The sequence below is a fragment of the Haliaeetus albicilla genome, chromosome 4 (genome assembly GCF_947461875.1).
Source record: "Haliaeetus albicilla chromosome 4, bHalAlb1.1, whole genome shotgun sequence".
Classification (NCBI taxonomy): domain Eukaryota; kingdom Metazoa; phylum Chordata; class Aves; order Accipitriformes; family Accipitridae; genus Haliaeetus; species Haliaeetus albicilla.
Window position 1 is genome coordinate 24,401,796 of NC_091486.1, and position 27,058 is coordinate 24,428,853.

Consider the following 27,058-nt stretch of genomic DNA (forward strand, 5'->3'; position numbering starts at 1 on the left):
TTTTGTGTTTTTAATGTTCTTCACTGGCTATTCTGCATGCTTCTATGGTGTTTTTACTGCTTCTCTCAACCCGTAGCTCTTCAAAGCAAGATATTCAGATTCCACCCACATAATTCATTCAAATCCTAACGTGGACCTGGCAGGTTTTAGCTTTTTGCATGTGTCATCAGGTCAAGCAGAGAAGAAAAGCCTACTGTTAAACCTCAGTTGCTACCGCCTACTTGTGTTAAGCTTACAACTGTCACATCCACACATAATTGCCAGATATTAGATAGTGAAGACAAGACCACTCAGCCAGATAACGCATAGATAAATTCAGCTCTCTTTTACATTAAGTATAAACTCCAGGTAAATCTGTGATGTTATTCTGCCATTTTCAGGAGAAAAGCAGAAACCAGATTTCCTCACAGGAATCCTGTCCTGCCATTTGTTGTTTCTGCCTGTTTGTTCTGCTGCATGATGTTCTGTCACAGGCAGATGGAGATACCTCTGAATACCTGCAGGGAGCCACTCTGTTACTGATCTGTCTAAAACATCTTCATTCTTTGGAAAAGTATTTCCCTCGATCCATCCTAACTTTGATGCTTGCTGAAGTTTATGAATAAAAATACCTAGGTAGTTGCCACTGGTGGTGCCATTTACCACTGGAGGAGGTGGGTCCCTCCATCTCTCATGTAAGCACAGTGATGAAACTGAGAATAGCCTCTGGCATCGTGTCTGCATTCTCACCACTGAGCTCTGATCCCGACAGCTGATGTGCTGCTGACAACTTTATTCCTGTAACTGGCAGCCAAAAGTAGAAGTTTGATCTAGTGGCATCTCTTCAGCTGAAACAGCTTCCTTTATATCTTTTATGTTTTCTGATGTTTCTGTTATTATTTATATTAAACGATGCATCTTAAAACACACAGGACCTGTCAGACAGTATCTGAGCCAGGAGTTCCCCAAGTGCCAGAAACAGCAAGGCCTGGTTTCCTAAATGTTTGTGTTTCATGGCTGCCTGAGCTCTGCTCAGAGCTTTCCACGTGGCTGGGGCATGTGTGGTTTCTTCATGGCTGGGGAATTCTGTGTGAATAGGCTTTTGTCATAACATAGGAACTTGCACTACAGCCTTTTCCCTGAAGGAGACAGGAAAAGAGAGCACTAACATGATCTTTCTCTTGTCCACAGCCATCTATTTCACAGAAGATTGGTAGGAGCTTTCTTACGTTTGAAAACTCTGGGTTCTTTTTTCAAATTTGACAAAATTATCTAGAGAAGAAGGGAAAAACAGACAGATGGTGTTAAACCACATTAGCCTAGGTTTTTTTAGCAAGTCAAGCTAAAAAGGAAAGGGACTGAGTCAATTTTTTCCTGCTGCACTTTTCTATAAATTGATCTTTTTAGAGGTGTAGTGGCAGAACTGTGGTATTGGCAGTAGTGGGGGAACATCACTCTGCAGAGCATTGCTGAGCTTTACCTGCTGCTGCCTTTGTAACTGCTGGCTCCTTCTTCCCCTTCCCCATCTCCTGATCCCCACGGATGCCTCTTATTTGGAGGAGGCAATGAGGAGTGGGAGGGCAGGGACAGCTAGCCAGGGAAGAGAATACCGTGTGTGGTAGAGCCACAGCTATTTGTAAAGAGGGAAGTTTGTAAGCGGACCCATTTGGTTTGTACAAGGTGTGGGCAAACTATATTGAATGTGTCAGAAATAGGTATAGTCTTTGTATTTGCACTGTACTTATGCTCTTTCCTATGCCATTTATTGCATGAAGCAAGGCATGGGGTGGAAGAACATGTTATTTACACTTTTGCCAGTAAGTAGGCAGAATAACTAAATTACTGGTATTAGTACTATAAGCCTTTAGTAAAAGGCTTTGTCTTCAATACCAAACAAGACATGGTTTTAAAGAAGTATTGAAGGTGTTTTACTTATCTCATTGTAAGAAGCTGATGGAGACAAAGTACAAGCTGTTTCCACCACAGTGTTGCTCAGATGTACCTTCTAGTTTGGCATATATTCCATGACCTGCATCTTTTCTCTGCTGGTGAGTTGACAGTAGATGTTAGTTGTAAGTGTTGCTTTAGAAGACCCATCCATGTAAAAACTGAAGACGGCAGTAGACAGCAAATACAATTAGTTTGTGATCTAGAATACACACGTGTCTTTTAGGCCTTTTAATGACCCTCTTTTCAGGTGAAGAAGAGCCCCCAAAGCTGTCAGTATTATTAGTTCCTATAAACTCCTTATGATTTAGCAGATATAGGACAACCTACAACCTGCAGCACAGTCATAACATTCAGTAACATTGCTTTTATAGATATATATTTAGAAAAAAATTAAGAGCCCTTTCCTAGAATTATATATTGCCAGGGAAAGAAGAGAGAGGAAAGTGAGGAAAGTACTGAGCATGACTCTCCTTAAGGACGGGCAATATTTCATACTCTTGACCACTTACTGATTCGCACTTTTTTCAAACCTCAGCTGCATAATCCTGCACTCTGACTGCCAGTACAGAATTTTGTATTCATAGAGAGAGGGAAGATGCAATTATTCAGGAACTTTATCAGTGCCATTTCTCAAATCATCAGACAGCCTGAACAAACATCACTTTCCATGGCACCATTTCCATGTCGCACTACCCAGCATGTCTCAGAAATGACACCTGTGGATGGAGCAGAAGTCACAGAGAGAGCTCTGAAAGTGCTGACCTGCCATGGCAGCATAAGACACTGCCATGATGCTGGCCACTGAGGCTTCTTTTTGTCAAGCCTCTTCACCCTTCAGGTGTGAAATGAGGATTAGAGAATCTGCGCATATTGGTTTTCGGGTTTTGTGGAGATGAACAAAAGGGAATTCACACTCTGATCCTTATGCAAAAAAAGGGCAAACGTTCTTTCATTTTTGGAACATAAGATTATGCAAAAAGTGTGTGACTAAAGCCCTTAGTAGTTTTCTATGGCATATATGAATATTTATAACATTTAGAAACCTGGGTTTGGAATGGATTAGAAGATAATGTGCTGGCCTGCTGCCACTATTCCAGACTGTGTAAAACTTGAAAGGGTATTGTTGTGTATATATAGCATGCTGGTAGTAGCAGTTGCTTGTTATATTATGCAGTTGGTTCTATTTCAGAAAGATCCAAATTTAGGTTTGTATGGCTTTTCAGTAATGGTCTTTCTTAGCGCAGTGAGTAAACAGAGGTTAATTTTTGCAGGCATTAACTAGAGGTAATCCTCTATTTGAAGAAAAACTGTAAGGAGCTGGCAATTAAACTTCCATCTGAACATTTTCTCTGTACATGTTTCTAGTTTTCTTGAATCAAAAGATGACAATCCAACTTATCTACAAGATTCAGGAAGGGAAATTCACTTTCACTTCATATGCTGTTTTTCTGTTCAATTTGCACCTTCCAGAGAAGAGCTCTTTTGAGTTTATATTACACAGGAGCTCTTCAAGGATACATAATGCTCCAGAATCTCCCCGTTGGGTTGCAATGCTGTCTTCTGGCCACAGTTTCTCTATTTATTCTGCCTTAACACCCACTTCCTCATTCATTTGTATTTCATTATTGCCAGGATACTTCTGAGTGCACAGATTGCATGAGATTATCCTCACGAACAGGCAAAGTAACTCCTTAAAATGAAGCCTTTCAGCCAACTGAAGGAAGCCAGGCAGTTCAGCCTTTAACCAGAAGTCAGACAAGTTCATTGCCACTTCGGTTTTCCTTGCCTGGAATAGCCCATATAATGAGAAATTTGGAAATAGTGAAAACTTTTTAAAAACCTTCGCCACACACATAATTTGTCTTTCAGTACAATACAGCATTACAGTACTTATTCTGAATGCTATGCTTTTTTTCAGAACAAATTTCCCACATAAAGAAAAAAAAAAGAGTAAAATGATTTCACAGAGCACACTTTTTTTGATAAAGCTAAGTTTTCACCTAAGAAGCTTAATAATCAAACTAATCAGACACTAAGCCTTTGGTCTAGCTCCAAAGATCATTATGAAATGAGGCTTCAAAACCTAAACATTTACAAGTATGAAAAATTAGGGTGTGTATTAATAATCCATCTAGAAAGCACATCAAGTAACGCTGGCCATCTTCATAAAAATGAAGCATCCTTAGCAAAGCTTCCCTTGAAGTTAGATGCTCTTGAAACTTCATCAGGTTGGCTGGTCCAGTTCAACTTTATGGTCTCTCCTTGAAATATTTATTTTAGGGGAGTACTTTTTGAAATTGTATAAATCAAAGCAAACAGCATCCCATAACAGAGCTAAATATGAATCCATAGAGTTATGAAACATTCATGTTTACATGTTCATGTTGTTTTGATTTTCATTTGATTGGGTTAGATTTGAAGAACCAACACTGTAATACACAGTGTGTTCTGTCTCAATCCAGTATTATAATGAGTGCTTATCTTTGAGTATTTAAGAGGTTCCATTGAAGTCAATGGGGCTTATTCACATGCTTAATGCTAAGCACATATGAGAATGTTTGTAAGGTAAGTGCCTTAGAAAATTTGCCTAGTAGTGATGGCTTGAAGATGTGTGAAAATTAACATAGGATAAAAATTATTCTTACTTGAAATCTACTTATTTTCCACTTGTAAATACATATGACTTTAGGAACAATATAAACAGACCCATATCCAAATTCCCTACATCTTTTGGGAACTTGTGTTTTAGAATTAAAATATTTTAGATCAGTTTCAGAATAGCTACATTTAATTTGATTATACAACGTGTAATCCACAAAAACGTAGTACATGATGTATCAGTAGTGTTTCTAATGCTGACAACCAGCCATACCCATTTTTGTATGTGTGACAGTGCATTAAAATGTCTAAGATAATTCAGTATGTGTGTAAGGAATGTTTTACATTGGTGCTTCCCACTTCTGAAATGACAGATTTCACAAAGGTATTTTATTTATAACATCATTTTCATGTAAGATTAAAGTTGTGTATTAATTTTGAGGAGCGTATGCCCTAAGTTTTACTGTTTACTAGTAAGAAATGTATCATTCCATTGTGTGAGGGCTTATGACTAGCTTGTCAATGTCACACAAAATTTCAAGAAGGTATGAAGCAGCCTTGTGAGAGTGTGCAGTGTTGTAATTGTTGGATGTTAAAAGTGTTGGAACAAATGTTAGACTCTGATTAGGAATAGCATTTCCCTCCTCTGCTTTTTCGTAATCTAAGCAAAAGAAACTGAAACAAATGTCCTTATAACAGTGATTGAATCAAACTGTCTAGCTAAGGAATTCAGTTTTACTGCTGAATTTTCAGTTTATCTGACATTATGCAGAACAACTCATTTTGCCCCCGCGCTGGTGGGTGTATACCTGTGTGGTGACACAAGCCAGGTAAAATTTTGCAGTCCAGAACTAAATCTGGAATGTTTTGCTTTTTGACTTACCTTCATTTCTGTTCTTAAAAACTATTGTAAAATAGCATCTGATTTATCAGAGCAAAATGTATTGATTAGTGTTTTCTTATCTAAGTGAGTGAAACGATGGCTTATTTACTGAAGAGCAAGCACAGCCAGAAGGACTGAAGTGACTTCTGCTTTTTTTGTGAATTGCCAGTAGAAGTGTCCACCAAAAGTGAATCCACTTTTCAGGTTGAGTTAGATACGCTTGTGCAAGCTAACACAGTCTAACGGATCTGTTTGATGAAACTTGCCTGCAGGGCCACAGTTCTAACTGTGGCCTTCTCACCTGTGAATTGAGCATACTTCCAGAGGGCATCAGTGAACATACACTGTCACATGCTCATTTTACACTGTCATTTTCCAGGAGGGCTGCATTTTAAACTCAAAACTCAAACAAAAGGTGAAACCTCTTTAATTGCTGAGTATGTTCTAGAAATGGCCTTGCTGTTAGCAACTGATGGCCTTAAAATTAATGTATACATACTCCAAGGTGTTCTACATGATATTCCTTTTACTTTTTAATGTGCAAAGGTGGTATCAAAGAAATGCACATTGAAGGGGCTGATTTTTGTTTTTAGTTAAGGCCTTTTACAGCATCCAAGCAAGGGAAGGTGTTCTTTGAGCACATGTAAATTACACTCATGCTCATTTAAAGCCTGTGTAAATGCAAATCACACTCTGCATATGAGGATATCAGCATTAAAATTATATTTTCATTCATATGACTGCTTTTATTGGCATATGTCTTCACATTCAGGCACAGTTAGGTGCTTCGTTTAAATGATGATGAAATACAGTGCTTGTTCTCTGATTGCATCCCATCTCTTCTTTCCAGCGCATGATTGCCAACACTGTCAGGACGGTGAAATTCTGTCGAAGCCAATCTTTCAGTAAGTGTATTACAACATCTGCACAGTCAGCATTACCATCAGTAGCTACAGTAATTACAATTAATTCCATGTGTACCAGAATTCAAAAGCCTGGTTTCCAGTGATTCTTCCATGTTTGGATCCTCCGATGTTTCACAGGGTGAAATATCCTTCAGGAAGCTCTTAGAAGCCCCTTCTCCTCCATTTCTTTTCCAAGCATGTGAAGGAGCTAAATATCTGTGAGGTCTCTACACATCTGTCAAACTAGAATTGGTTGAAATTAGCCACTGGGTTCAGAAGTGGTTGAAATAAGGCTAGCAGACAGCAGCACACAGATAAATGCAAGATACTTGCTTGGATAAACCCTGTTTTTATAGGAAACCAGGCCGGAAACATGACGTTTATAAATGACATAACTGCATAAGGTGGTGAACTTAAAACCTGTTTGTCAGTATAATTACCAGAATTCACCTGAGGCCACGTAAGATGACAGAGCTGTATGATCAAACAGGCTTGCTCTGTGGGTCTTATACTGTCTGGGTGCACTGTCAGTCCCAGTCACAGTGGCATTTCCTCAGCACTTCATTCATTTTGCCTCACAGCAGCCTTCCTCTTTCTCAAAGAACAGAATAAATAATATAAAACAATATATTTTTATAAATATAGTTTCTTTCCATCTGGGTCAAAGCTTAACTCTAGAAGATAAAGGTTAAGGGAGCTTTTTTTTTTTTCTCCCACCATCAAGGTTTTTCTGGCTATGATCTTTTAATTTTAATCTAATAAGCACTAGTGAGACGTCCACATATTTAGAAATGGAAGTGGATTTTCACTATGCTTGATATAACAAAATGCCGGTATATAGATGTACCATATCTAAGTCCCATGCTTTTTCTGTGTGTGTATGTGTATTTATATATAGTAGATGCTTCAGTATCTTTCTTTTAGAGAAGTTTAAGTTACCTAACACATAATTCATTAAAATGCAAGCTGTTCACTGTGAGGCTGAAGATACTCAGATTTTAACTCAGTGGTACTTAATAATTGTTGTTGGAGGAGGTACAATGTGGTTATGTTAAGTAATGTAAACAGGTAGTAAATTTTGAGGCTTGAAGGGGGCAGCCACTAAGCACTACAGTGTTACAAATATTTAATACTGAGCTAGAAATGGGAATATTTCATGAAAGGAGGCTTAAAATAATTATATAGTTTTGAATCTGTGTGAAAGCTGCTGTTCAAAAGCAGATGGGCAGCTTTAATTCATACTAGTTAGCTATATAATTTATATAATTTATAGCTATTGACTGGTAAGGTGATGTATAAAACTGTAACCAAGGGCCATCAATTTGAGCAAATGTAGCCAAGGATATCTGAGAGAAAAAGTTAATTTGTGAGGGTAGTAACCAGAAAGACTATCAGATACAGAGGAAAGGTTTCAAAGAGAGCGATTTCTAAATATTTTCTTTTTAACTCACCAGGATCTGGTGTTTCCTGTGACAGCTTGTAAAGAGTTATGCATTCTGTTCAGGCATTTGTTCATTTAAGTGTATCAATCCTACATCATTTCTCTTTCACCAGATCCTGACGCAGCCCTAACTAATAAGAACCATCAGGATGTTCGGAGCTATGTGCGGCAATTAAATGTGATTGACAACCAGAGAACTTTATCACAGATGTCTCACCGACTAGAACCGCGTCGAGCATAAACATTTGAAGCAATGATGAGAAATGATCTTTTATCCTGTCAAGGTCACTTGTTAAGAACTTCACTTTCTCTGCTACCGCACTGCCACTACAAAAATAAGCAAAAACATATTCTAAGGTCTTAGGCAACGCACAATGTATACCAGCCTGTCAGAGAACTTTGGCTGAGGAAGAATTTATGCACTGTAGTTGTACGGGTGGCCATGTTGTGAGCTGTTAATTCATCTTAAAGTGTAATAAATGATTTCTAATAAAAAAGGATAAAAAAGGATAAAAAAAGGCAAAAGATAGAATAGTTAGTTAGTGAAAAATACACAAAAGCTTCTAACAATTCTAAGGAAGGCAGTGTTTTTCTCCCTAATTAAAAATCTGTATTTTAAGATTTATTCAGGTCAGGACCAAAACTGATCATCAGTTTAGCTTGCCCAGCTACTGTTGACCTCAGTAGAAGATGTATGTGAGCATCTGATGAAAGAATGTAGGTTCAGGAGATGTCCAAGGTATAGTTCTATTCAGAGAAGACTTACAAATATTTCCATGTGAAATACAACAGATACTAAGAAAAATTTCTAATCTTAATCATACTGTCTACTACTGCAAGCAGTGTGGCCATTTCAGAAAACTGACAGGACTGAAAATATTTTGAATGATAAATAGATTAATCTGTGTTTACATTTTACTTCTTTTTTTAAACTACCAATCAGGTTTTTACAAAATTCCATTATGGTAGTAACGTTGTCAACATCAATAGCATAAAGGTAGCAAAGGACTGGATCAAAAAGAGCACAATATGCACAAATGGATTTCAAGAGAATAATTTCCTGACATTAAAACCTTAAACTTCAGCTATAATTAATTGTGGCTGGTTAACACATATTTTCTGGTCTTAAGCATTTACAAATATCTTAATTTTCAGCCAATTGTTTTGCACTTTCAATAGACTGTAAATAAATGTTAATTCATTGTGTTCTAGGATATTTATTTATATAATAGCTATTGTGCCAAAATAATTCAGTTCTATTTATTTTGTTTAGCATGTTACGGGAGTGCAGCTTTTGTCTTTATGTGCATTTTATGTGTAGGAATTGTGTGATGTACGTTTTCTGTAAATAACATGTAGTACCTTATTAAATGTAATTGCCGGAAAGGTTTAGTCGCTGGCCTTATTTGCACTTTCAGCTTCATTCCTGCATAAATACCGATGCTACCGATGCTATTAATTGGCTGATATAGCAAAATTCACTCATCGTTTGCTGGGCCTCGAAACTGCAGTTAGCCTACATCCATTGTGATATGGATAACCAATTTAAAGCCAGTCAGATCCATCCCTGCCACAGGGGATGACAGCCTTGCAGTGATGTAACACTATGGTTTTATTAGCTGGTTTGTTTGGAGTTTCTAAGGAGGCTCCCTACCCTCCCATGTAAAGACAGGAAACATTTAAATTGGAAAGGTTTAAATGAAGAAGGGACGTATTCTTAATTTTAGCTATCTATCTGACTAGCTTGTCCTGCTCGGTCACTAATGTGAGCACAACTTACCTTATCTTGGATAGGATTTTACCTCAGGTGGGCTAACTCAAGTTGAGACCTTGACTAATGCGGCACTTGAGAGGCCTCTGGCTTCCGTCTCCTCAGGGAGGACTGTCAGGTCCAGCAGCCATGAGGGAAAAGGTGATCTGGCATGTACCCTTTCCCCTCCGAGATCATTTGTGCTTGCCTGAATACTCTATGGGATGGCTGTCCTACTGCGGGGCAAGCACTGATGGTGGCCAAGCATGTGCCAAGGGAATGATGATGTTCACATGGCAAAAATCTTTCCTATTGCATTCACGCCACCTCTGCTCTGTGAAGCTGGGTGTCATAAAACTGATTACGCCTGAAATTAGAAGTTGCAACTATTATCTCATAATTAAGCTTCAGAGATGACCTCACTGATACAGTCTACGTTTCACCTCAGACACAGAGTATACTTTTCTTGGTGTTGACCAGGACTGTGTGGAGTCATTACAAACATAAAAATTTTATTTTTTTAATCTATAAAAATAATTACACCCTTTTAGTCAAAACATAAATTCTGCACCAAGGAAATGCTGACACATAGAACCACTATCTGCTCAGTACCTGCATTCTGAAAGGAAAGAATGACACAGTTAAGAAATATTCTGCAGCATGATGAAATAATTTATTTTACTTTGCTGTCTGACTAGAAGTTCAAGATGATTCAGAGGCAAACCAGCTAATAACATAGAGACAAAGTTGTGTCTTATTATTCAAGTGAGAAATATTTCTTATTTCCATTTGTACTGCTCTATGAATATACTTCATATGGCTTTTTCAGATACAGAATCTTCCCAGAAGCAAAGTGTGCAGTAGAATAAAATACAGGGACACGATTGATTCAAAAGACATTTTTATCTTTACAATGAACTTACAACATTTGTGAGTTCATGATTTTATTTGTTCCAGATTTGTTCCTATTGTTTGGACTTTCCTTTATTTCTGTGTTAACTGGTTTATAAAGCTGCCAAGTTTCAGCTTGGCTCTGCACATAGACCGATTCTTCATCCATTTAGTATGCTTTTATCCCCTTTTATTCCTTAGAACCTCTAACTGTTTTACTTATTTGTTGCCAAACACTCTCTATCATGTAGATATATACCAGCGATACAAATAGAGGTTTTTATGGCACCTCCATATCAACAAATGAATGCAGTTTACCTACTCAATGAAACTGGTATCTGGCATTTTTTAATTTTTCAATAAAGGGTGCTGTATAAATAATGAGTGTTGCTATCTCTGTATCTAACTCATTCAAGTGGCTCAGATAGTTTCTATGGTGCTGATCACAGTCTACATACCTAGAGATTAAATGAATAAAACTACCTTCTGGCTCTGGGATCCATACTGGGCTTCTCTCGCTCCCTGTGTTGACTTTACAACAGGAAGGCAGCTGTCGATGTATTGCTCTTGCTGTATGAAGTCTAAGCGACTTGCAATAGTGTGAAGAATGAATAGGCACTCAGGAAATGCTGAAATGTCAAAACACACATACTGTCTTCACCCTGTGCTTGCAGCTGCGAGTCACAACCTGATCCTGCTTCAGTGGAGAGATGCCCCTGACCTGCTGGCTCTCGGGGCTGGCCTGTAAGCCTGGGCTGGCTCAGGTGCTGTGCCAACGCAGCCAAGCTAACGGCGGTTGGGCAGTCCCCAGAGCTGTACCGCTGATGGTCCGTACTGCTTTAGTTGTAGCACGCTGCTTGGCCTGATTTTGGCCCATACCAGCTAGCACCACATGAGAGTGTCCAGCCGTTACTTGTGGGAGCGCATGCACCAGGGACCATTGCCAGTGGGAAATACAGACAAGCCCGTCCGGCCTGCCTCTGTCCCCTCCCCGCAGTCCTCCAGCGGGTCCCAGGAGACTTCGCACCTCCATCACACCCGCTTGCATGAATAGCGTAAATGCTGCGGCACAGCCCCCTCCTTATTTCAACACTGCAGACTGAAAAAATACAAACCTGTTTAAAATAATGATTGTGCCCGAGGGTCACAGGTCGTACAATGCTGATATGGCTGGTCCGTGCTACTTGGCCTCAGGCCCCAGAGCCCCTGACCCTGTTTTATTTACGGGCAGAGTCATAGCTGTAGTTTTTAGATGCGAGGTGCCAGGGAGGCAGTGTCCGTCATCTGCTGCCAGGGACCGGTGAGACTGCAGACCCCACGGAGCTGGGATGGTGACACCTCAGGCATTTTGGAAAATGTTCTGCATTACAGGGTTCCACTACGGACACGGCTTTTTGCTAAAGCAGCAGTACAGAGCACAAACACCTCTATTTAGGGCTTCAGAGCCTAAAGAGCCAGAGGATACAGCTCCCCCACTCCCCTGGCACATTTCGCTATTGTTGCTTTGTTAGGATTTGCTGTTTTTCTCAATGACCAGGCCGGTGCTGGCCATCGCTAGACAGAGCCAGTGAACAAAGGTTAAATCCCAGGAGGCTGAATCCAACACACCAGGAGGCTGCTACTGTTTGGTAAAGGCAGGATCCAAAATATTTTCCCCAGACATCTTGTTCAAACCTGATCAGCCACAAAGACATGATAGTGTCAGATAAGAGTTCAAAACGTATTTGCACAACTCTGCAGATGGAGGGTTTGGGTCTTTTTCCTCCTAAGGAAAATGCTGTGAAGGCACACAGCCTCTGCAGACCAGGTACAGAGAGAGACAGAGACAAAAAAAATCCCTCTTTTCAAAGAGACACGGGCAAAACAACCTTTTAAGTACAAGAAGATTAAATACAATTTACAAATCTTACAAAACAAGTTAGAGAGAAATCAAAAGGTTTAACCTGCAGGGGTACCAAAAGAGGTAATGAATTTTGCTTTAAAAAAAAAAAAAAAAAGAAAAAAAAGAAATATTTTAACAAAATGTAACGGCAGAAAATTGTAAGTCTAAATTGTTAACATAGCTTCTTAGTAAGGTCAACTGCATAACATACAGTACCTTAACCTCTTCCAGCAATTTTTAAACACCACGCAGCTTAAATAGACTACTTCTGAATTCAGTGGTATTTCTTCTGGGAGCTCTGAATGCAAATCAAGAGGTAATAGTGGAAGAAAATTAAAAGATGTGCTATTCTCATTTCATTTTTTGTACTGATAATAAGGAAAGCAGCATAGAGAGTGATATGGCAAAGTGAACCTCTAACTTGAATAGCTTTTCTTTCACTGTTAATCTGAAATGCATTACACCCTGCCTTTTCAAATAATCATAATGTTCTTTACTGTAGCCTGCATTAAAGTTTGGCAGGCACAAGCAGCAGCTGTCACTAGAGGTCAAGATATTAGCAATCAAAGAAAATAATGACCAGATTAAAAAGTTATCATTAAAATTACTAAACCAGAAACTTCTATAGCAGCCTATCTTCGGAGCCTTGCCTCCAGGGCCGTAGCTGTACCCAGGGAACCCCAGCCACCCTCGGACGTCTCCCCACGGCAGTACCGTGGGGCTGGCTGGCCCTTGGCCAGGGTGACGGCACTGCTGGCCTCAGCGGCCGGAGGGGACCCTCACACCTCCGCCTCCCTCGGGAAGGGGCACTGCTGCCCCAAAACAACTCCTGCAGGACAGGGAGCTCCCCGACACAGCTGGTGGCTAAAACCTGACCTCCAGCTTCTCACCGTGGTGGAAGGCTGGGGTCAGTGTGCTACAGGAGCACCCGGCGTACGTCCTCCACGCATTTACCTGCACGCCATCCAATAACATGTAAGACTGACTCTCACTTCAGCTGCCCCGTGCACTGCTTTAGCAATAAAATACAGCTGTCATACAGCACCTGACTAAGGAAGTAACTTGTAAATTCACAAAAGAAAGTAATCCAAGCACAGTCTTGGCGGTTTATGACTCAAGTGATGGGGGACTACTGTAAAAAGGAAGATTCTTATAATTAAAAGGGAAAAAAAGAGCATGTACAGCTACCAAATCTACCATTTACATCTAACCGCTGAAGGATATTTCACAAAGGGTTCATTTTTAATAGGTTTGGCACTCAAAGGTAATTTCTGAATTCAAAATAAACTCAGAAAACTACATGAAAATGCAGAAAGAATGCATAATTACTGACGCAGATTGGAATATTTTTCTTGGAAAATCCATGTAATAAAAATGTGACACACAGGGGTACTGGTAAGAGACTGACCTTTATTTCCTGGCCCTAATCCATTTGGGTCAGAGTGACAAAAAGCAAAGCCTTTGTCAGATGGCAGGGGTCAGCCAGTCATGTTTAATTTTTTTCCTCTTTTTGCTTTCAAATGCAAATAAAGCACATTACCAATGAAAATAATGATTGTAAATGAATACCTCAATTAAAGGGAATTTACATAAAGATATATAGGATAGAGGTGATGGCAGATACTCCAACATCCTTACAGACAATAATCCATTTCTTAATCAACTTCTGTCAATAATCATAAGCTTTCTGCTCTCCATGGTTTCCTCATTATAACACCACCTCTTGTGTTTTTAAATAGTTCTTTCTTCAGATGCTGTCCGAGCCAGCAAGTGAATCCGCTAGCTGTATTTGCCGACTCTTTGTGGTTTTTCACAGGTGTACATTATTTCTGCACAGGAGTACTGTCGGCAGCATTGTGGTGTTCTCAGATAACAGAAAGCCAGTGTTGCCTTGGGTTTTCTTTAGATGTCCTCATTCTCTGTAGGACTGACCCTTGAGGGCTGCAGTACTGGCAGGTTGCTGCCTAGTGTCTGTTTGAAATCTAACATTTCCTTCCATTTGTAATTCCTGCCCTAATGTTTCTCCTGTTCCAGTTGTCTGGCGTGTAACTCCTTTGTGATGCTCCTGATCAGTCAGCACTGTTGCCAGAAACTAGTTAGAGGTTTGCACAGATTTTTTTTTTCCTTCCTGTCACAACTAGCCATTGTTAAATAGTGTGCTAGTGTTTGGGGGGGGGGGGGGTGTTGATCACCTTTTTTTGGAAACACAGGCAAAGGGACTGAGATGATATAGCTAAACAGATGTATCTAGAATAAGGGCTTTTCTGAGGCAGTCTAGTATCATGGACATTTTCTAGTCGTATTTCATGTCTAAATCCAAAGAGAAAAAGATGTGATCTTCAATAGACAGATTTGTTTCTAATTAATGTACTCTGAATTAAACAAGTAGCAAAAAATGTAAGCTACTAATACTACCGTACACCATTAAAAGGAGCTAATATTTCCTTTTTAGTTCAAACCGACTCCCTGTCAACGGTGGCCAAAGTTTTCATGATTCCAGTGGCTGCCTTTACTTTCCAAGTAGGTAAATGTACTAAATAGTTAGTTATTAATTAGTTTTAATAAAGAAAAATCGCATATGATGCTTTAAACCAGCTGTTGAATGTTCTGTGTTGTTATCTTCCCTTGGTGGTCCTCAGAGGTGGAATTGTGCCCGCCCCTCCCCAGACTCCCCACGACCGAGCAACCTATTGGAAAAAAATTACAAGGGAAATGAAAGGACTGTTGCTTCAGTGGAGCTCACAGTAGGGCGTATTAGAAAACACAAACAGGCACAGCAACAATAAATTCAGTGCAGCTTTAAAACAAAGAAAACAGTGTTAAGCCATATTACATCTTAGAGAAAAAATGTGCCAAAATTAGAACAACAAATTAAGTCTATTGGACCACAAAATTTAATATAAGATGGAGTATGAGCTATATATATATAATTAAAAGTATGTAATGAAATGGTAACTGAGCAGAGTACTAGCGAGTGAATTACAGCTGAGTATAATGATCAGCTAAAAATTGTGGTGCCAGCAGAAGATAAGAAAACCATTCTTGTAAAACAATCAAGAAATGTATTTCTTGTTAATATTTTGCCATTTCATTGCTATCTCATTGTTAATTATATTGACATTTTTGTAGAATTTGTTATACGTGCTTTTATACTGCACACAAGCCCGATCAAAAGACAAATAGTATACAAGCTGTAGCCTGCCAGTTCTGAAAACCATTATGCACAAAGCAGGTATTTGATCCACATGTAATACACCCACTGCACACAAGCCTTCTCTGCCACACGAATGCCTGTATTTCATCATTTTAGTCTCTATTTAATAATTCTGTGCTTAATAATTTTATGATTAATTAATAATTAATATTTTATAATATACACGTATAATTTCATGTTAGATATACAATATAGGCACTTTGACAAATTCCTTATTTTTCTCTCCAATACAAAAAACAAATGAGAAAACAACAGCAGAAAAAAAAGACCAGTTGTGTGGGTCTAAGAGATGTACCATGGTTAGTACAGGCTCCATCTTTCTTCATTCCCCAGGAAAGTTGAGAATTAGCCGTTAACCACAGCACACCAAAGGTGGGGCTGCTGAAGCAAGCAGAAATCACAGCCCCAGCTGTGCGGGCGTGGGGGCTGCATGTAGCATCAGGTCGGTGTTTGTGGGTGCACACTTACCAGGTCGCTTACAGCAGGAAAGGCAGGATTGTCTCTGAGCCAAATCCAAAGAAAATTTTCCACTTGCCATCTCTCATAAAGACTAAATGCAGCTTATTTTGGCTAGCAGTACCACACAAGTTCTCTTTTAGACATGAAACCAACCCTGCTAGTTATGTTTTGGGGTGTAACCGCAGAGCTGTGTGATTGCAGCATCTCTGGACATACCTGCATGAATTTCAGTCTGGACAGCGCAAGCAAAAATAATGATGCAGAGAGGGTTTTCAGGTGAGCCACTCATGCACCTCTTCCAGGTCACAAACCTGATGGTACAAATGGTGTAAAATTAATGCTACCGTATTGTTACTGCTAGTATTGCTCAAACAAGCTAGATTAACACGAGTGTACGCTAGTGCTACATCTTCTATGGCAATGTGTGTATAACCTTCTGTCCTAGTGTATCCCAGGCATGGATTCTGACCAATTTTTTAAGTTAGAAACAGAGGCAAGCCATAGCAGCCAGAGAAGCTGAAGTGCTTCAGAGAAACCTCAGTACTAAGCCTGAGCTGAACTCTGAGCCAGCCTTGAAGAAGAATTGAAAAATATGGAGCAGGTGTCCACCTCCAAATTATCTGTGTCTAGAGTTTCACTACAGTTTAAGCTGGCATAAACCATCACTACTGCTAAAAAAGCACCTCCAGGCTCCCTCACCTCTCAGCTGCCTGTATCAGCCCTTGCTCCTCTCCTGCCTTTGCGCTGGCGCGAGTCTTTGTGCAATTGCCCGATGACCTGCATTCAGATCTGGGTGAAAGCTGATTGCTTTTCCCTGCAGTAGCTTCGCCTCCACAGCTCAGTTCACCGTGCAGCCGTGCAAAAACGGTGCTGGCAGAAGGCAAGGTGGGCAGTGCAGCGGTAGGAATGGGGCTCGCCAGGCAGGGGAGAGGTGTGACTGCTGCTTTTGGCAGGCAGGATGATTTAAACTGCCTGGACGTATGCATGAAACTATATTTTCCATGTTGAAAGGCGGTGAGACGTCATTGCACACCCAGCGTGGCAATGAGATGTAAAGAGACAATTCATGTGAATCCTTTCAACTCTAAAATTGAGTTAAAAGTTGCTAGAGCTGCCTTTATCCCTTGCCAATTGTTGTGGCTTTACAGTAACTTTTGGTAGCTTTTAAATATTTTCTTTTTCTGCCTGTTCCATAGAAATTGAAGAAGCCTGAGTTGAGGATTGAGTTCTCCAAAGCTAACTCACTAACTCAGAGTTTCTCAGTTTGAATTTGCTGCCTCAAAAAAGGGGGGGGAACCATACTGCCATGTTTTGGCTCATTGTTTTATGTGGTATTATGACCACCCAAGAAACTCCGATTACTCTGGTTTCTGGTCTTTTCTAGCTAATTTTTTAGTTTTCATGATAATGGAAAAAAAACTTGAAAAGATCCAAAGACTCACTAGCCAGAGGGCAGAAAGAATACAAGACCCAAAACGCACATTTAAAACCTTGTTATAATAATTCTGGCTTCATGATAGTGTACCACTGGGGTCGGACAGTCCTCGCGCAAGCTCCTTCGCTTTCGCTCTCTTGTCCTCTAATACAGCAAGTGCAATTATGTGTTTTAAACAGTGGCATGTTAACACAGTGCCTGATGCAGACTCTGCACTCCTACTCTTGGAGTAGGAAATATTAACCACCCCCTCATTTCTCATGCACTGCTGGAATAGTTTATTTCTTTCTGCAACCAGGGCCTAAAGTCAGAAATGGTAAATCCCAGCTCTGCAGATACACAGCCACGGACAAAATGCCTGGACAAAGGGCCCTAGGCAAGACAACTCTGAATGCAAGTGTTCTGCTCTCTGAAGCAAATGCCTATGAATCAAGTGATTTAACATTTAAATAGATTTTTAAGTCATTTGACTAATTGGCAATTGCCTCAGACAGGAAGGATAAACACTGTTAGTCACAGCATTTAAGAGACTAAGTATGTGGCACCTCTCCTCCTCCAGAGCATGAGTTTCATGTGATTTGCATTTGATATTTGTGCTTTCCTTTAAAACATATCACCTTTGATTAACTTTGCCTGGAGACTTCTCCAGGCTCACGAGCAGACCAGTTCATAACAAAGCACACTCTCAGATCAGACAGAAAGTGCCACATCCAGGGGAAGCCAGAGCACGCCGACCTCCTCCACTGCTTGTCTGGATAATGTTGAACCTGCCAGGTGGGCAGAAGGGGGTCAGCAGTGCCCGCTTTTCGACTTTCTTAGCATCTTCATGTACTTATTGCACTGAGTGCTTATGATCTTGCTGAACTTTACTCTGGTTAGTTATTATGGCTCAGCAAACTAGTATGTTCTATTTTATGCCCAGAAATCTGTACTTGTTCTCCGCCGTTTTAACTGGTTTTTACCCTACCTTGTGCCAAAATAACACACCTTGCAGAAAAGCCTCTGTTGTTTGTGAAACGATTGTATCTGATTCATCAGTAATGTGTTCTTCCATGATTCACCTCGATACCATACATCTTTGTGATGTACTATTAATGTATATGATTCAGTGTGATGCTGCACACCTCTTTGTGATTCATTGTGCTACACAGCTGATTTTTATATGGCAGACATACACATACATATAACAATAGCCAAATACGAGAGATAATGAGGAGTCGAGATTCTTCAGTGAATGCAAAACCCCAGCATACAGACACTGGTAGATGAGCTGGGGAGCATGGTGTAAAGTGGTGATGGGCACTGAATCTTCCACGATACTGATACAAAAAAATGCACTGTCACAGCAGCCATGCGGTATGTTTGCCACAGTAGAAAAATTGTTTGCCCTCCAGTCTTCTGAGTCACTTCCTTTAAGCATGACAGCTTATTTTCAATTTGCAAAAAGTATTCTGCAACAGCAGAGTACCTCAACACCATTAAAACGTTTGGATAAGAAAGGGTCCGTGTGGCTTCAGAGGGTGGAGGTGGGTTGTCTCTCCCTTTTCTTCCTGACCTGGGGTGGCCATCCCGAGGGCAGCCGGGGTATACGGACAGGGGATGAGGGGGTTGCACTTGCCGGTCAAGTGCTCCTCTTCTTCCACGTTCCTAAAAGGAGGGCTGGCTACAGCAGCGCAACCTGCGCCCTTCCCGCTCCTAGGGACCTCCAAACCCTCTCACCAACCCACAGCCACAGCAGCGTGGCAACCCCAGGCGATACCCAGCACTCAAAAGATGCTGCTGCTTGCGGTAACACCATCCCAGCTCTGGTGGCACAAGAACGACGAAGCAGTTTTCAAAAATTACGGTCACCTGGTCATTTTGGTAATCATTTTAGATAAATGTAGCTATACTGCCTGTCACTGAAGCAGCAACCCTGGAAGGAAGGAACTCGTGCTTCCAAAGCTGCGGCCATGGCAGCGCGCACAGCCCGGTGCCAGGACTCCCTCCATCTGCAAGCGCAGGGCCGCGCTTGTGAACCGAAAACACCCGGGCTGACAGGCCCCGCTCGGTCCAGAAAGCTCTTCCTAGATGTGGCGCGGCTAACCGACAAGCAGCCGCCCTGCCTCCGTCGAAGGCCACCCTCTCCGGTCAGCCCAAGCCTGGGCCCGCGGAGCCAACGCTGCATCCAGCTCGCCTCGCGCCAGCCCCACCGTGCCGGCCGACGCTGGGGCCGAGGGGTGGGCAGGCGGTGCGGGGCCGGGCGCCCCGTTACCCATCGGGGCGTCGGGGACGAGGCCTGCGGGCACGCGGCCTTCCTCGCCCGCCGCCCCACGCACCCTCGGCCGGGCCGGCGGCGCTGCCGCAGGGCCGCAGCCGCGCCGGCCGGCAGACCCGGCGGCCCACGCGCCGCCCGGCCGGCCCCGGTCACCGCGCCCCCTATAGGCGGGGCGGCCGCGCTGCCCGCTGCCCGCTCCCCTGAAGCGGCGGCGGCGGCGGCCTCGCCTCCCCCGGCGGGCTCGGCGCAGAGCGCGGGGTGGCGCCGCTGCGAGGCGGCGCGGGGGCGGCGGCGGCGGCGGCGGCGGCTCCGGCTCCCCGGCACCACCGGAAGCGCGGGGGACGGAGCGGGAGACGCGGTCGCGCCGGTTCCAGCCTCCCTCGGCGGTTCCGGGGATCGGCGCCGCTCGGGTCCCGCCAGCCCGGAGTCCCTCGGGGAAGGTGAGGAGGGCGAGGCGCCCCCCGCCACGGCCGGGCGCGGGGCGGTGTGTGTGCAGCGCTGGGGTCGGCGGAGCGGTCGGAGGGGTTTCGCTGGGCGGAGGGCGGGCGCCCGGCGGGGCCGGAGAGCGGGGCCGGGCCGGGCCGCAGGTGTCCCCGCCGGCTTTGACGTTTCCCGCCCGCTGAAGGAACTTTGGAAGTCCTCGGGGGGGAAGGCGCCGGGCCCTCCCGGCGCACGGCCTGACCTTGCGTCGCCCCGGGGCGGCAGCCGCCGGCCGGTCCCGCGGCGCCGGCCAACTTCCCCGGGAGGCAGCGGCGCCCACGCGCGGCCGCGGCGTGGGGCGTGGGGTCCCGCGGAGGCCGCTGGGGGCCGGGAGAGGGGCCGTGCCTCGCCGGGCAGGGCACGGCACGGCACGGCACGGTGGTGTCCGCCGAGGGGCACCCGGGGGGGTGGCGGCCGCGCGGGGTGGGCCCACGCGGGAAGGGGGCTGCCAGCTCTTGTCTTCCGGGGGGGTGGGGGGGTGGCCGTGGGACGTGGGCAGCCGGCGCCTGGCCGGGGGCTGGCTGCCCTCGCCCACCCCTGTGCTCCTCGGAGGGTGTTTCGAACAGGTTCGCTTTGCGCGCACCTGCTGTGTCTTTCTCTTGTTTAGGGCATAAAATCCCTCAGGTTGGGCTTTGAGGTGTGACTTTCCTTCCCCTCTGTCTTTTTCCTTTCCCCGCCTCATTTTTAAAGTAAACTGGCATTCTTTTTTGTTGCTATGTTTGCTCAAGTTAGTTCCTTTCTACTGGTATGCCTTTTTTTTTTTTTTTTTAGCACGTGTGTGTGTGAGCCATCCATTACCCCTCTATGCCGCGTGCTTTGCTGTGAGTTGTAGCGACAGAGCCATCGGGAAAGCCGTGGATCATTGCTTTTTCTAAACTCCAGAAGCAGAAATAATTTGAAAGCAATGGATTAACTGGGTCACTGCCTGAAAACATCATAGCTTTCTGCTGGAGGCACGCAGTTAGATGTTTTCAGGACTTTGCCCTGAAATTGTAAGTCCTCAGAAGCCTGCTTGTTTTCTCTATCAATAATATGCTTTGCATACCAGTGGCATTGTGTGAATAATGGTAACCCTGAGGAGAAGGCAGAAACCCTGACAAAACCACGGCCCGGATCCTGCAGTGGTGCCTGTGCAAGGACCGAGTGACTCTCTGGGCCAGGGTGCAGGTTTAGCTGCCTTGTCGTTCTTGAGTGTTGTTGCCTGTGTAGTCCTGGCAGACATCACTGACGAGGTATAATGTAAGCGAAGTGAGCAGTTTAGGGCTTCTCCGAGATAAAATGCTTTCTATTTAAAGGGAAGGCTTTAAACCCGTCAGTCTCTGCCACTGACACAGGTCGGGTGGAAAGTAGTTCTTTTCCTGAAGTACTCAAATTAGGCTTAGTTGAGCTCTTTTGCCATAGCATTGATGGTTGTAAAAATTCAAATAAAATTAGAAAAGTTATTAATGGAAGTTATGCAGAATTCTTGGGTTCTGACAAAGAACAGGCTCAAATGTTGTTGCTTCAGTAACTAAGGTAGGCAGAGCCATGCCTCAAGTCTCACCATCTGCAGGGCTGCTGCTCAGTCTGATTAAGAAAGTTTAGGAATTGTAGGGGTTGTTGACTTTATTTTAACTTATTGGGAGATTAGAAGATTAGGATATATTTAATTTGGAGTTGCGCTTGGAGTTTGTTTGCGTCTTATCCATCAGAAGTTCATGATAGAATTAAAGGATATTTTATTTATAAAAACTTCTTTCTGCTGTATCTCTTGTAGCTTGATATCACTGTAACTCCTTTTCTGTTTAGACAAGGCAGTGGTTAACCATGTTTTGGTGTTTGAGTTTTTTTTTGTTGGGCTTTTTTTTTTTTTTTTTTTTTTTTAGGCTAGATAAATATTCTGCTGCAAAACCCCAGGTTGATATGCTCAGGGATTGTAGGCCATGTTAGATACAAAGGATGATTTGGGTCTAAAAATGGATGGTCAAAGATCCTGAAAGCAAATGGGCTGTTTTGCCAAATAAGGAAACTTGGCACATTCTGCTGTGTATTTTAAGATAGCACAAGTGTAGTGTGCTACTACTTTATTGGCAATATGTTGGCAGCTTGCCTTCCTGAAAGAAGCACTGAATCCTGCTTCGTGGAACCACACAGTGAAGTGAGGGCAGCGAGTTGTGTGGTTGTTCCCTTTAATAAATTACAAAGTGTTTTCCTGGAGTAATTGAATATTTAAGCAGCGTCAGGTGCACGTGCAAGATGAGGGATGCAATTTTCAGTTCTGCAGCCACGCACTAAGCAAAATATGAGTTGCAGTTACTGTGCAATTTGTGCTAAATTCTTTCCTGCCTCCTGTCTCAGAGTTCTAAGTCCCTCAGTGGAAGCTCTCTATACTCCGGGAGCAGTAGCCGAATGACAAATAGTAGGGTCTTCTGGCTTGTACATGGAATAAAGCAGAGAGTTGGGCATGGCAGCACTTCCCCTGTGGCACAGGCTGGTTTTGGGAAGCTGGGAGGTAGAAGTGAATGTGTCGGGTTCTTCCAGTGTTGCTGTGCTGGGATGCAGGGCAGGGCAGCCTGCAGCGGGGTTGGTTTGCAACCCGTCTGCCTGGGTGCGTGGGGGTTCCCTCACCTTGGGGGGGGCCTGGGGGGAGCAGCAAGTGTGGGACCTCAGCGGGGTCCTGGGAAGGGACCCACACACAGGTTACTCCCCTAAAGTGCTGTAATCGCAACAAGCCACTGATAGCGGATGGTTTCCTATACCATGCACTTAACTACTGTACCAAACTGAGCTGCTTGTGGCTTAATAGCTTGCTGTAAAGTGGCTCTGTGTAATGGAGTCCTGACATGTTAAATACTGACATGTTAAATACTGCCAAATGCAGCTCAGATATGTTTCTTTTTGGTGTGAAATGAACAGCTTCTAACAGCATGCTCAAATAAGTTACAATGAGGAAAAATAGGACACAGAAGATAGAGATGATGTTGCAAGATTACAAGCTCATGTTAACCATTATAAATAAAACAGAAAAATGAGAAAGTTCTTTTTTCCTCCCAAAAGATCCCATAGGAATAATTGAAATAACCAGCAATTGAATTACTTCTTGAAATGCCTGTCATTCGCTGTTTCTGAACTGTCATGTTTTCATTCCATCAACAGCAAGCAACAAAGTGAGGCAACGTAGCGTTCCCCACTGCTACACAACAGTAGTGGTTAAATGCTTGAAAGTGTGTTAGTGGGGAAGGGTGGTGCTGATGCCAAACCTTAGTTATGCTGTGTGCAGGCATGCAGGGGAATGGCTGTAATGCCCCCGGCCCCAAGCCTGGAGACCCTGTTGCAGAGGACTGCTCTCCTGACTGCGGAAGTGTAAGGTGTGAGGAAGCGCCGTTGTTGGAACGATGCACTCGTGTCAGATGCAAGTGTAAGACTATGGAGTGGAATGAAATACCTGGTTTCTTTTTTTTTTTCTTAACCAATGGTATAAACTGAGATTGTTAAGTATCTTTTAAAACAGAATGACAAGTTAATAACTGTGTGTGGATTTGTCACATGCAGTTACTCTAAACAGTTGTTTTCTCAAACATAACAAAGAGATTGATCTGTTTAATTGAGGATTAACTACCATGCATCCGAAAACATGGCGTAATATTTAAACAGGTCTGTTCTTTCATCTAGAAGGAGAAAACTGTATACCTAACTTAGGATGTCATTAATTACAGATCTGTAAATAAAGAGCATCCCATGTAAATCTCATCTACTTTCGCTGGAGAAAAGCATCTGGAAGAACCTGATACAAACCAATGAATCATTCTTTAAATTATATTACTTTATTGTATGCTGGTACCTATAGTGTCTGCAGCTGATTGACTGCTGTAGATAAATCTGAAGTTGGGAAGGTGTTGAAAGAATGAATGGTAGCTTCTGCAAATGCTTGTGTGCAGGGCACTGCGTTGCGATTGCATAAATGTTTAGGTAAACTTTTAAGCAGCAAGGAGAACTCATCAGAAAAGTACGCACTTGTATTTATCAAGTGTCTGGTGTGCATGTTGTACCATCCTGAGGTCTGTTTTCTGTGACATCTTGGAACAAGATCTTATTCTATGTTAGAGTAACTTTCAGAAGTCAAATCATTTACTTGTTTATACGGATGATTTGGTTCTTCTGGGTGAACAATAATTTCAAATAATTTGACAGCTCTTCAGAACTATTGAATTCAGACAGTGAAGGCCAGAAATATTTGTTTCCTGTGATGTATTTTTCTTTTTGCTTGGTTTTCTATTCCTTCTGCCATCCCAAACGCAACCATCTGTTATCAGCTGTTTAGATTTTCCTGTTAAATTTATGGTCCAGTCGGTGCATATGCTTTTGCCTACGAGTAACATTACTCTTCTGAATAATTCTGTTGTCAGTAAGGAGATTATTCACTGGAGCATAATTATCCATGTGCATAAACGTGTGCAGGACTGTGGCCTTAAATTGTGAGGTCTCTGGGTTGGGAAGCCGACCTGTTTTATTTGTCTATAAAGTGTCACATATGCTTGAGACACTGTGTACACAGCGTTAACTTGGAGCAACTGCTGGAGTAAACGAGGCAAATGAGCTTTTGTTTCTGAAGACCTGCTAATTAAGCAGCGCTGGCAGAGAGCAAAAAGTTAAAACTGGCTTTGCCACCTTCCTGATTTGCAGGAGTGACCAATTTCCTTTCCCTTGAGCTTTCTCTAAAAAACATGTGTGAAGGGTGGTGCAAAAGATGACTCTGGGATGACAGGAAATCCAACGACAACAGCAACAAGTATAAAACGAGAACAGAAGGTCGGCAGAAGAGTTCAGGCACTTGTATCGGGGAAGGAGCTGGCAGGGTAGTGGAAGAATGGACTTTATTTCACGTCCCACGGGTAACCCCTGCTCTGACTCTGGGGAGAGAGCATTCGTGTTCCTCACCGAGAGCTTTGCAGGTCGGCTGTCAGCGAAAGGTGTGCTTGAAGCCTGCTCCCTCCTAAACGTGATGCCTTCTGTAAACATAGTAAAGTTGTCATGGTCTGGTCAGCGCTTGCCTTTACCCTTATGCGTGGTGAAGAGACGTAAAACAAAGCAGGCAGTTTCAGAAAAGGGTCTGTGTTATCTTATGCAGTATGTAGAAAAGCGTTGGTGTCTTCATCTCTCATTTGCAGAACAGCTGCAACCAAATAGTGCCAGAAATTTCTGGTCAAATGATATCTCAAAATTTTAATCAGTTTAGCTGCACAATCAGGAGAGCCGGGGGGGGGGAGGGGGCGGAATTCTGTCTTTGTTACGGAAGGGACTGGGATGAAGAGGTTTTGGCAGTTGGCAGTGCTAGGTGTGTTAGAGGTGCATTTCCCAGCCCTGGACAACACATAATGCGTGGATTCCATCTCAAAAAGCCCTATGGTTGCAGGCGCCCAGAAGATACAGTATGTTTTGGTACTATAGGTACACTAGTATAATTGGAGGTGTAATTTTCACCCGCAACCCAAAGTCTCTGTGTCTTTTTTTGGCTTGTTTTATTTATCTCTTTCATTTTATGCTGATAAGTTTACTTTCATTAATTGGAAATGTGGTAACTTTTGGTGGTAATTAAAACTACTTTGTCTAAACTGGTGCATCTGAAATGATTCCGCAGCAGGCTTGCACATGGTTCTGGAGGATGCCGTGTCCTGCAGTCCCACTAAGGACCTGAGACTTCCTGATCTTACACCATTAAAAAAAGAAACCTAAAATTAGTCATTGTTCAGTCGTTTAGGTGATAACGTTTCTTGAAATTCGCTACGGGCATAAGCTTTATCGCTGTGAAATCTCCGAGAAGGACGTTCTGTTCCTCTGGCAGCAGACATGGGATCGTCTCATGAAACTGCCGACACCGGTCTTGGCACAGGCTGCGGAATTTCACATATTGTAACCCAGATGAATTACCGCGTACTTGCGCTTTGTTATAACACGCGAACAGAACTGAGTCACTTGGGAAGAGACGTTTTGCCGTGGCCAGGTTTTTCCACCTCCTTGCGCAAAGCACCCCTACCTTGCCCCGAGTGCCGGCAGCGCGCGCGGTGCGTGCCAAGGTGCCGCTGCCTGCCCTGCCCGCCGGAAGGCTGCCGGCCCAGCTGGGGTGGCGCGCGCCTCGTGCGCGGCCGTCGCGGCAGGAGAGCCGGCGTGCCTGGCATGCCTGAGCTCCTAGGCAAGCTCGGAGCGGGGAGCGCGCTTCCCGTCCGTTGGCACGCTTCGGTTGCGCTGGGGGAGACGGCGACATGCCTGCCTTTCACGGAGCCACTTCCGTGGTGTTTGGGAAACATCAGTATCGCTCTGAGGAACGTTTTTAGTCATTTCTGTCTCCCAGCTGCTCATAATAGCTTGTGCAAATTATGCAAACATTTGCACAGCCTGTTGGAGTGTCAGTTCCCAGGCTCTTTTCCTCCTGTGCCCTGCGGATTTTACTGTAGCGTGTTTATGGCAACTGGTTCTGGTTTTGGACTGTCTGAGCATGGGTTAAGAAAGTCCATAAATCCGCAGAGCATATGTGTTAATGAAAGCTTTTCTCTTCACAGGTTTTGCAGTGGTATATTTTGTCATTATGAGATGTCGTCTACCCGTGCTTCATTTGTGCAAATTAGATTTGATGACTTGCAGTTTTTTGAGAACTGCGGTGGAGGGAGTTTCGGGAGTGTCTACCGAGCCCGATGGATTTCTCAGGACAAGGAGGTGGCTGTAAAGAAGCTGCTCAAAATAGAAAAAGAGGTAAGAGTTTACTTTTCATTCACTTCTGTCTGCTGTGGAAACAAGGACAGAAACTCTTTTCTAGTGTCTTCCACCCTCTAGCTAATTGAAGCAAACTACCTTGGGCTTTTTGTTGGTTTAATTACAAAACCCTGTAACTAGATGATGCTGTAATAAAGACATACCGAGGGGGCCCCAGCCAAGGGTGTCTCTGATTTAAAGCATTATT

General features: G+C 43.2%; 2 protein-coding genes and 1 long non-coding RNA gene across 9 annotated transcripts in view; 2 read left to right on the top strand and 1 right to left on the bottom strand.

Annotated features, from left to right (window-relative positions):
- The window catches only part of RAPGEF4 (Rap guanine nucleotide exchange factor 4), a 157,924-nt gene extending 148,782 nt beyond the window's left edge, over nt 1–9,142 (top strand). For all 5 annotated transcript variants that reach the window (XM_069781441.1, XM_069781440.1, XM_069781442.1 and 2 more), the window contains 2 exons: nt 6,261–6,315; nt 7,870–9,142. In XM_069781441.1, the coding sequence (XP_069637542.1) occupies nt 6,261–6,315; nt 7,870–7,997 (183 nt within the window). In that variant the 3' untranslated portion in view covers nt 7,998–9,142. The remainder of the gene's footprint in view (nt 1–6,260; nt 6,316–7,869) is intronic.
- Nucleotides 9,143–13,478: 4,336 nt separating this feature from the next.
- LOC138685098 (uncharacterized) lies at nt 13,479–20,417 on the bottom strand. Its single transcript, XR_011324327.1, has 3 exons — nt 20,327–20,417; nt 16,169–16,263; nt 13,479–14,966 (listed from the first exon to the last, which is right to left on the bottom strand). It is a non-coding gene; the product is annotated as an uncharacterized lncRNA (long non-coding RNA).
- The window catches only part of MAP3K20 (mitogen-activated protein kinase kinase kinase 20), a 95,496-nt gene continuing 88,309 nt past the window's right edge, over nt 19,872–27,058 (top strand). Inside the window, exons 1-2 of one of the 3 annotated variants that reach the window (XM_069781447.1) lie at nt 19,872–20,084; nt 26,661–26,850. In XM_069781447.1, coding sequence (XP_069637548.1) covers nt 26,692–26,850 — 159 coding nt within the window. In that variant the 5' untranslated portion in view covers nt 19,872–20,084; nt 26,661–26,691. Of the gene's footprint in view, nt 20,085–20,918; nt 21,117–26,660; nt 26,851–27,058 lie in introns of those variants that run through there. The other 2 variants (XM_069781448.1, XM_069781446.1) reach the window with 2 other exon arrangements.